This window comes from Haemorhous mexicanus, chromosome 10 (assembly GCF_027477595.1).
Source record: "Haemorhous mexicanus isolate bHaeMex1 chromosome 10, bHaeMex1.pri, whole genome shotgun sequence".
NCBI classification, from domain to species: domain Eukaryota; kingdom Metazoa; phylum Chordata; class Aves; order Passeriformes; family Fringillidae; genus Haemorhous; species Haemorhous mexicanus.
In genome coordinates this window covers 10978113-10989413 of record NC_082350.1, presented here as the reverse complement: position 1 = coordinate 10989413, position 11301 = coordinate 10978113, and the positions used below count along the sequence as shown (strand labels likewise).

General features: G+C 38.8%; 1 protein-coding gene across 1 annotated transcript in view; it reads right to left on the bottom strand.

Annotated features, from left to right (window-relative positions):
- Positions 1-526: 526 nt before the first annotated feature.
- The window catches only part of COL4A3 (collagen type IV alpha 3 chain), a 57141-nt gene continuing 46366 nt past the window's right edge, over positions 527-11301 (bottom strand). Inside the window, exons 43-53 of the mRNA XM_059855988.1 lie at positions 10303-10488; positions 9529-9659; positions 9013-9085; positions 8863-8934; positions 8634-8753; positions 7740-7838; positions 6937-7149; positions 6102-6279; positions 4930-5044; positions 3463-3635; positions 527-3217 (exon numbers count right to left, since the gene is read on the bottom strand). Coding sequence (XP_059711971.1) covers positions 3133-3217; positions 3463-3635; positions 4930-5044; positions 6102-6279; positions 6937-7149; positions 7740-7838; positions 8634-8753; positions 8863-8934; positions 9013-9085; positions 9529-9659; positions 10303-10488 — 1445 coding nt within the window. The 3' untranslated portion in view covers positions 527-3132. The remainder of the gene's footprint in view (positions 3218-3462; positions 3636-4929; positions 5045-6101; positions 6280-6936; positions 7150-7739; positions 7839-8633; positions 8754-8862; positions 8935-9012; positions 9086-9528; positions 9660-10302; positions 10489-11301) is intronic.

Genomic DNA, 11301 nt, shown 5'->3' with positions numbered 1-11301 from the left:
CGGCCTCCTCTTTGCAGGTAATTTCCCCAGTCCATATACTGTCATGATGTTCTATGGCATGGAATTGCCACTTCAGGGCACCTGTCCCAGCCATGCTTCCTCCCACATTTCTGTGCCTCTCCTCACTGGCAGACCACGGGACACTGAAAAGTCCTTGACTTAGAGTAAACACTACTGAGCAACAACCTAACCATCAGTGTGTTGGCAATATAAATTATCAGTTAGCAATGTAAATTCTTCTACTGAATCCACAACAGCCCTGAACCAGCTGATAAGAAGAAAAAACCCAGCTTATCACAGCATCCTATGTAGGAAGAAAGCTGGTATGCACAGACCCAGCTTGGGTATTTACACTCAAGTCCTAAACTTGTGTGGTCCAGGTCAGAGGGAGCAAGTGTCTTTCTTAAGACAAACTCTACCCTCTGTTTTAATCGGATAACCCTTTTTTTTTTGTATGCCCAGGTAGTGGACAAGAGCATTAGTACTGGAAAGGGGAAAAAAGCCAACATGCAAATGGGTCTTTTATTTAGTCAAAATATCTTTATTTGGCTGTATTTAGCAGAATACAGCCCCCATTATTTGCTCGTTATTCCCAATTTCTCATGCATCCATTCTTTCAGTACAATATATTAACAGCTTGCACCTCATCAGCACTTTCCAGTTAAGGCTCCCAAAGCATTTACAGACAGCAGTTAACTAATCCTCACAACAACCATTAGCAGTAGGGAAGGAAAATGATCTGCAGCTGCCGTGAGAAGTCAACATCAACTTTTCCCAAGTTTTTCTTTGATTTCCAGTGTCTAGCTTGTATTATGCCAGGCTTGACAAACATGTGTCCCTGCAGTTGTATTTCATGCTTTTGAAAGAAAGACTCATTTTGAGCACTCAAAATCTAGATCTATTTACCAGCATCCTTCTTTAGTAACTTTTGAAGGCCACAAAAAAAGTGAGCAGCAGAATCCAAAACTAGGAACAAGGCATAACTTCCAGTTATATGCTATACTATGAGACATAATTCTCTGTAACTTACCTTTGGACTTCAAAGCCACAATCCATTTCCTTCTCCTTACACATTATTCTCTACTGGACACATTTCCAGCAGACTTCAGCCTCAGGTACTCACATGTGCATTTTACTAGCTAGTTTTATATGGAAGTCTCCACAGTCATCAGTTCTATCTTTGGATGACTGCAATGAGCATTAATGGGAAAAAAAAAAAAAAAACAACCAAACTCCAGCACCCCAACAACCTATCAAGCAACAGGTGTGGTCTTTGAGTACTTAAAGCAAACTTCAGAGTTTATGGAAAAGTCTAGTATGTGATGGTTTTAAGGAAGATAGTCTCAATCCCAGGCTTGATTCAAATGAAAGACTAAATATTAACGACATTAATACCTTCTTACCAGTAGTGCATCTGCAAAGAGATTCTTCATTAAACCCTGTAAATTCACAATTATACTTTGCAAACAGAATTACAATGACTGTTCAAGCAAACAATAATTTTAAAGTATCCATTCAGTTCATATAAATGGTATCTTCATGTTAGGTCCATCATAAGAAACTGGCATGGAACACAGACAAAACCATTTCTTAGTTAGGTTAACACTGAAAATTCAAACAGTCTGACAAACATGATGCAAGTATTTTAACAGAAACAATATAAAATTTCACTGGCTTAAAAAAAAACCATCTAAATGAGAAATCCTGGTTATTTCACTGAATTGCTAGACCCTACATTTAAAATGGTGCATTTACAGAACTATTCAGATGAATTAGGCTTCTTCACTAAATACTGAAATTCTGATAAATTGTGCAAGTATTAAAAAATATTAACATTTTAAATGTCAACATTACAATTTTAAATAGCCTTGCAAGTGCAATGTTATAAATATTAAAAAAAAAACTCAGAGCTACAATTTAATATAATTTATATGAGCAAATGAAAGTGCTTTTCAAGTATTTATGTTCATTTACAGTTGGATTCTCTTGTATATAATCAGTGCTTAGATGGTACAATTTAAATATCAGTGTTTTTAAAAATTCTGGATGCATACATTTATCTGGATGGAATAATGGTTTCATTTGCAGATATGTGTGCTAAATATTTAAATACAGAATACAATTTGTGATAAACATTTAAATATGAAATACTGTAAAATGGAAGTATTATAGATTTTGTTGGGAATCACATCCTGATGGGTTTGTGATAACCTGATAATGCCATGGGAGCCCTTGAGCCATACAGTAATTGTTAATTCTAACAAAATCCCAAATTACTTGGTAAATAGTATTTTCTTCAGGAGAGACATGTGATTCTTCAGAGAGCATGTGATCATAATAGAGGCCCAATCCTGCCAAATTTGAAGAACTCAAAGATCACATGATCAATGTCAAAAGCCATGGAATCTAAAGAAAACTTCCCAACACTTTCTTCAGTCAGCCCTTAGCCACAGTCACTCTGGAGCACACAGCCAGTGCTGTCACCACCGTCCTGCCTGCCCAGTGCCTGCTGTTGCTCCCTCTCTGGCCAGTCAAGCACCATTATCATCACAGTGATACAAAAACCTTTGTATTCCTGTTTGCCAGCCAGAGGAAGGGTGAGGTACATGGGGAGATACTTGTTTATTAGACAAGAAAACCAAACCAAAACAACTCTTAATGAATCATTATATAGCTGAAAGTGCACTGAAAATATTTCCTATTGAACCCTACCTCTCTTAAATGCCAGACTGTCACCGTAAATGATATCTGCTTAAAACACTGAACATAGGTAAGCTGATACAGGAGCGTTTAGTTTGTCTTGCTGTTTGAAAAGCACATGACACAAGGCAGCATTGACATCTTTCATTAAACATCTGGTGATGCTGTAGTTTTATGGTGAAGATGCAGCTCAGAAATGACAAGGTTCAGCAGATGCCCCTGCAGATGCCATTATAAGATTCCTCCAACAAAGTGCTTTCTCATTTGCCATAGACAAAAGTCAAACTCTTGCCCTACCTCACCACAGTGCTGCCCTGGCAATTTATAATTTTCTTTCCAGATGCAGCAGGATTTCAATAAATTATAGCTCTTCAGAGTTAGGCAATTCTTTGTAATAAATCAGTTTCATGTTCTGTGAAGAGTGGCCACCAGTTAGATTGGTCTCTTCATGCAGACCTGACAACGACTGATGATATTCTCTAGTTGTCCTGCTTTCAAAGTCTGTGGCACAGGTCTCCTAGAAGAAAAAACCCAAACATTCAATTTTTTTCTTTAATAAACAGGGAGAGATAATGAGACTTTGGATATGGAATTACTGACAACAACCTTTAAATTCTTGGCTCAAACATCTATGTGCTACAAAATGACTCTGCACCTAACAAACAGGGGTGCCTAACCTGAAGGGAATTACAAAGGAAACCCCCACAGGTTTTGCGAGCATTTGTGTCCTCGGGCACTGGGATGCAGGGAAGTACGGTTTACCTGAACATTCTTCTTGGATTTAATGATGCCAACCAGAAACTGTAGGAATTTGTGTAGTAGTTGCATGTCCCCCTGCCATGGCACTCTATGAATGGGACGGCCCGAAATTCTTCCAGACAAGATCCAGGAGATGCCAATGCTTGGCCAGAAGCTTCTGAGCCAGCACTTGTGTACTGCAACCACCAAAGCATTTTGATGAGAACTTGCCCATCAGCTTTTAGTAAACTACAAGCAAAAAAAAACCCCTCTTTCTAAAACATATCATATGCTCTGTGGTATATCTTAGACAAAATAAACTGAATGCAGATTCATTTGATAAAATTTACAAAGAAGCACAGAAGCCTTCTGAAAATCCAAGCAGTTATGGCATTTCTTAAGTCCCTGCAAAGGCCTTTTTCAGGTCAATGAAATGCATGAAACTAACCAGTTCAAAGCCTAGAAAGCTGGCTTCTGTCCAGTTGAGTACAACAGTAACTACATTACAAATAAACCAAATTGGTGGGGGTGTGTTTTCATATCTTTTGTTGCACTGATCACTTCTCCAAACACAAAAAGCAGAAAAGGCATTTTCCTTCTCTGATGTTGGTAAATGCTTGTCAAAGTAGCTCTATAATAATTTACAATAGTTTAAAATTGGCTAGAAAATACCATCTAATTTTGCTGATGTTGGAAACAAGTAAATTGTTTTAACAAAATGCTAAAAAATTCTCTCATTCTTTTCCAAGTTTATTATTATTACTACATGGGGCCAAATTGCAAGAGAAATGAAAACTTCACCCTAGAGCTAAAAGGACTTTACATTATGCAAAAGAGAGGGATTTTAAATTCTTCTACCTTAATTTTTCAATCCCTACGACATCCCACAAACCTGGGTGACAAAGATGAAATGCTGCATCCCCTATTATAAATTCACTGTTAGTCCCATAAGCAGTTCTCAGTTTGCACTTCCATTATGAACTTTCTTCACCCATATCTAATTATGGTGTCCAAATTGCTGAGGCAGTCTTCTGTCAGTGTTCTGCATTTATTTTGATTTTAGCTTTCTGTGCACTTCAACCCCAAATCTCATTTTTAAAAGAACTTCCTGGTGTAGAAGTTGGTCACTTATTTCTACGTTTTTCTGTTCAGGACCAGTTTAACCACACCACTCCCCAAACCTGTTTCCTAGATCTTAGCATAACACATGAAAGTGAATGCATGCAGTTATTTTTGTCAGACTAAAATCCTTTAGTACTTATCTTTTCTGCTTTTCCTCCTGCCACTATTTTTGTGAACAGATCAAAATAGCTGTTTCTATGCTTTTGGAATTGAATAAGAATTAATAGAATTATTTTCTACTTCTTGGCAGAGGCAAAAAAATTAAAAGGATTTAACAGTTATTAAGAAACAAATGAGTTATGAACAGCTGAAAGCACCAATGAAAATTAGAGGACATAAAATTACTAATTCAAGTTGTTATATCCTTACCATGACAAAAGAAAAGCCCTTCCAGAGAGACATCCAGCCATCTGGACATGCAGGAACTACAGTTGTTTGGCTGTGAACTGCTATTACCATTGCAGCTCCTTCACAGACAACACACCTGGGAAGGAAAGTACATACATTCAGTGCAAACAAGAGGGAAAACATGAGAGCAGAGCAAACTTGTGCCTTCTAGGATGGTAGCTACCTCATGGCATAGCATACCTTGCTGTAAATGCTACCACTCACACAGGTTTGTCTGTTTAATGAGGAGTAAGCAAATTGAAGGAAACCCATATACCTTACCTTGCAATTGCTTTGCAATCTCTACTAATAACACCAGACTAAAACTGTTCTAAGATGGGAAGCAATTGCAGAACATTTGAACTTCTTAATTTTGCCTTTAACAAAGTAACTATCAGTATGTTACCTTTTTCACATGCTCACTATTTTGTGTTGTTCTGGTTTAGTTCAAAATTCTGTACTTCTGTACCCTTATTTGCTGATTAGAAAAAGAAATATTTATTTCCTAAATGAGGAAACTGAAGCTGAGCTACTGGATTACAACAACGGAGTAGGGCAGGACAGATAAGCGTGCAATGCCTGCCTTCCCACCTTGGATTTTGCTGCTCTAGGTCTTTCATTCTTTTAAAACTTTTCTCTTACATTGTTCTCCATCCTTCCTAGCTATTCCAAGCAACTAGAAAGGGCCATTCTTGCAGAACAGTGTTTCATAGCTGAGAACCTTCAGCTCAGTTTACAATGTTCTTCACCAACAACAGTAAATACATCATCCAGAATTGAAAGCAGAACTTTATTTGTGCTATAATTCTAAAGAACAAAGCTGTCTTTATTTAATTTTAGTCTGTCTCTAATATCCATAATGATAAGGTCTAAAGAAAACAATCCCTGCAATCAGTAGGACAGTGTGCCATTTTCTTATGCTGGCTTTGCAGCAGTAGGGCCTGTGGTGGGACCCTAGCTTTATTCCAGCTTTTCTTGAAAGTTTCACTGAGTCTTTGAGTGAAGACTTAGGTGAGTAATCAAAAACCAGGCTGATGAAGTCACTGCTTGTACTGGCTGAGACGGGCAGGTCTAGCCTAAGATTTGCCACTTAAAACAATTTGTGATGCCTCTGTGGTTCCGGGGCAGAAGAGCTAAAATTCTTATCCTTTTACCTGCTTATCTGGGGCTCTAGTGCCCTGCCAGAAATGGGTGCCATGTCTGGTGGCATCACCACTGCAGTGGACAGCCAGTAGGAGTAGTCATTGCGAGAAGCAAAGCTACAAACATCATTGGTGCTGCAGAACAAGAATGGCATGGTGCTGAACCTCTGCAAGCAGCTACCAGCTGTTCCTGGGAGACAAAAGAGGAGAGGTTTGTGGCAGTAGGAGATTTAGTGCAGTGACCAGAAGAGACACACGATGGCATCCAATCCACTATAGGAAGAATTAATACAGTTAAGTATAAGAAGAGTCTGTTCAGTAAAACGATCTTAAAGCAAAATGCTTCTGGCTTATACAAAAATATCTATATAATAAACAAGGGCTAAGAACAAAATCTGTTAAAATAATACAATCTTCTTGAATGGTATCAGCCCTTTACACAGTAGCAGGGATTTGTCTGCTTAAACAAAAGTTTCTGCTGACATTATTCACACACTAAAGTATCCCACTTCGGCTCCAAAACCCACAAGATTCTCCTTCACATCCTGTGGTGCTACTGTCAGCCCTGTGTCAGCCCAAATGTTGTGAAGGTTTATACTAGACATCTATCCATAAGTAACTGAATTCCTCCTCAAAAAACTCTAGGGATATCAACAAGGGAATATAGGAGTGCAGGAAAGAAAGGTGACTTCTAAACCACGATTCCTGAATTGACTCCAGGCCACTCTGGAGACAGATGGTTGAAACCAATGTTTATCTCAGACACTTACTGTAAATTTGGCTTCAGTACAACTTAGCATTACTGGACTCTAAGAAAACAATCTGAATTTTTTTACCAATACAGTACCAAGATCTTGTCCATGTGCTCGTTCGTTTCCTTGTACAAAAAGCAGTGAATAGCCGACATAGATCTGGGATGTCCCATGTGGGCACAAAGGAATCTTTGTTGTCTGACTATGCCGGGTAAAGATAAATCCTTTTCTTGTTGGACCAGCAGTGGTAGTACCGGGTGATCCAGGTAACCCCTGCAGACCTGGAAAGCCAATCAATCCAGGTTGTCCTGTGGATGAGAAATAAATATGTCGGGAAGTATTATAATTTTGTTTGAATTTTCATTTTTTTTAAATTCATGAAACTGCTTGAAACTAACCGAAAAAATACCAATAACAAGATACAACTTAAAAACTTGTAATATATGTTCCAGATGTAGGAATTCCTTCAGACTTAGCTCAGGCAGCTTTACACTGCATAGCTTTATGGCATAGTGAGGTATTTTAAAGAACCATGGCCATTTTAACCAAAAAAAGGTTAAAATAAAACTATTTTGTGATGCCTAAATAAAAATATTTCATTCTATTTTGATGTAATATAGGCACCCTGGTACCTACAGATTTCAAGTGACTAAACAGAAGTGATTAATAACAGAAGAGCATAGCCAAGGCATATTTCTGTAAATTATTATTTCAGTTGTGAACATGCACCTGTTAAAAGCTAAGAATGTGTTTACATATGTCCCTAAAGTTACTGTAAATATTCTGTAAATTACAGAATCTCAATACATGTAAGAGGAAGGATTTAAAGAAATCAGCAGTATAATTTATCTGTAAATTCACTTAGTACCAGTCAAACAGAGATTCTGCTTTCCTGTACCTCTTTGTCCTGGAAATCCCCTATCTCCTTTTGGACCAGGCAATCCTGGATGCCCTGGACGACCAAAACGTCCTGGTAGTCCTTTTACTCCTTTGGGTCCTAAATTGTAATCAAGAAAAAATACTCCAGAGGCATATGGCAGTAGTTATTCTAGATTTTAATAACTGGTAAAGAATAAAGTTAAAATCCCCGCATAAGCCTAGCTGTGGTAGAATAAAACATGAACTTACTAAGTTTTCACACTATCTATAGTGCAAGTGTCATCATCTTTCCTATCAGGAAGATTACAAGGAAATATTGAATGTCTGCAGAAAAATGCCTTCAGCAGAGGCCTGCCCCCTTGAAGAGCTCCCTGCCTGGGGTGCAAAGCAGTGGTATTGGGAAGGGTGGCCAGATACCCATGGCATATCCACATCACCCGACCTTTTCCTTCCTTCCCCCTTCCTCACAGCTGTGACAGGCTTCACTTCTGGTGCCAATGAGAAGCCTGTCCTTTCCTTCCCACCCCCAGACTAGGACAGACAAAAAAAATCACACTGGAGCACATCTAGAATACTTTTAGCATAGGTGGTAATTCCCTCCTCCCCACAAACGACAAAAATCCTGAGCATGGTTCTGATTGTATGAAAATGGGGAATGTTTTCATCTGTTATATTCCTTAGACTTACATTGAGGAATGTACTCACTGACTCACTGCAAGGGTGGAGGACAGAGGGAATGCGACGGCTTATAAATATTAAGGTCTTAACACAATTAAGGTACAAAGAGCTATTTTTAAATATGGTGGAGATTTTAAAGACATGTCAAATTTCTGTGCAGAAGTTTTTCCACCAAACCAAAATGTTCTCCTAAGCAGCACACACAGACATGCATAGAGATAAAAATATAATTCACCTTGTAGTCCAGGAATCCCTTGAATTCCTTGATCACCTGGTGTTCCTGGGATTCCTGGCAGTCCTGCAGGACCCTTGCTTCCTGGGATGGAGAACATTTTTCCAGGGAATCCAGGTGGGCCTAGCAGCAAAAATATAATGAAGATCTATTGCTTTACAATAAGAGAAAGCAAACAAACCACATAAATCAACCTAAGTCAGCTGGTATTGGAAGGAGAAGGGTTGCTTACCTTGCTGGCCCTTTGGTCCCCTTGGCCCTTCTGCACCTTGTGGTCCTGGGGGTCCTTGATTACCCTTTTCTCCTAAAAGAGAAGATTGAAGATATATCTGTCTGGTTTAAAATGTCAAAACACATGACAGTGTACATAATATATGAATACCTTTTACACCTGGGAATCCAAGAAATCCAGGGTGCCCTCTAGCACCAGGATAGCCCGATCGACCTTCTATTCCCTGCAAAACAGAGAACATCAGTAATAAACAGGAGCAGCATCTTCACACAATGTAATATATTTCATTTTTGTTCAGAATATCAAGGCATTATGTTCACAGAATATGCTGTAACTAGAACTATCTGCTCTTCTGTTAAGCATGTTAGAAATTGTCATATGATTGTTCAGATTATCCTGTAATACAGACCAGCCAAGGAAATGACACACCAGGAATTAGAAAAACAATTCTTATTGATCCACCTAAGTCCATAAACTTGCTTCTCACATCCATTTTGTTATTTCCTCTATTACAAGGTGTTTTTGTGAAAATGGGTGGGAGGGGATGCTTGTTTGGGTTTGTTGTTTGTTTAGAAATTTTGGAGGGTTTTTTAATGGGTATTATCTTTTCATGGTAAGAGCAGACTATCAATGCAGCAAGAAAGAAGCACTATTCCTTTCACTGACTTTGGGACCAGGAGGGCCAATGTCACCAGCTGGGCCCCTTGGCCCTGGAATTCCATCCGCCCCTCGGACACCTTTGCTTCCTTTCACGCTGAGAGTGGAAAGACCAGGAAGGCCTGGAAAACCAGGAGCACCTACACAGAGACATCAGAGTAAGGGAAAACTGCTGCCAACAGCTTTTCACTTAGATTGCACACAACACAGTGCAACATTCAATAGTTCCATAACGATACCCATGTTTATCACCTCAGTGATCTCCAAGGAAATATGCACACTTTTTTAAAAAAATCAAATGTTTCCTAACCTACTAATTTAATCTAAGATCAGAACTTACAGTACTCTTTAACACTACAGGCTTTTGAATATCCTCCAGTTGTAGTTAAGTCAGGAATCACAGAATCATTTACATTGGAAAAGACCTTTAAGGTCATCAAGTCCAACACTGCCATGTTGTCGCTAAACCATGTCCCTAAGTGCCACTCATGTTATCTCACTTTGTTAAAGTTGAATCTCAGCTGCCCCATGGACTACATGGGAGGAAGGCAAGATAGTGTAATCGGGTGGACTCAAAAGCTTGGAGTTATTTTAATTTAAATGCCACTGCATAGATCATGTTGTTTACAATGGTAATATTGCATTAGTTGCTAAAGGGACCTTTTTAGTTATGAAACTCTCTTGGGGAAATACCCCTTTCAGTCTTGAATTCTGGATAGGCTGACTTCTACTTTAAATTATCAGTATATCTTTTCAGGCAAATAAGGACTTGCAAAAACAAACCTGGTCTTCCACGTGCACCAGGAATACCTCTGTTCCCTTTCTGGCCAGTGATTGCCACGCCTGTGGCACCTTGAAATCCAGGTAACCCCACTAAGCCAGGAGGTCCAATGGGTCCTTGATCTCCCTGATGACCTTTCACACCTGGAGGCCCAGGAAAACCAGGCAGTCCCATGTCCCCTTTGATTCCTGCAAAGTGTGGATATCACATGTGGAGAAGGCTGTTAAGACAAGTGAGGTGATGTGACAACTCCAAAAATGCATTTCCTCTATGGCAAAGGTGGAATTCAGCCCTTGTCTTTAGTACAGAGAAGTCCCCAAAGCCAGCTTGCTACCCTAAACCAAACTAGAGAAGACAGGACTCACAAGGTACACACCCCTTCTTTTAAATTGAAAATCCCCACAAATAAAAAAAACCCACTCCATTTCAGAGATTGCTCATCTCAAGGAATCAACTTGAGAGGAGGATAAACAGCCCAGAGAAGGCAATATTTATTGATGAATAAGTAGAAGAAATGCTTCTTTGTTCATCAGAACTAACAAATCCTTTTAAACTCGATCCCAGCTGGAAGCATCAATATGAATGCAACAAAATAAGAGACTATTCCACAAGCAAATTGCTCTGAAGTCAATCTTAGAGTGCTTTAATTTTACTTTTTTGAAGTAAAGCAAATCAATGGATTTCTACCAGCACTAGAAATACAATGTAAAAGCTAAAAAATGGGAAGAGTCCCTCTTCTGTTTATCAATATCAAAGGAAAAACGAACAAAATTAAAATGCAACCACTGCAGCTTTCTCAAAGTGTGCTTGTTATTCAGAAAGATCTTATTTTGATAAGAACCTACTCTGTAATCAAATTATGTATCACAATAACATTTCAAAAGCTCTAGAATGTGTGTATCACCTTCACAAGACCACAGAAGTCAGCTTCTTTATTTGCCTTTTACAACAATCTAAACTTCACAAGCAACAACTCTTGACATTTAATATATAGGACCAAA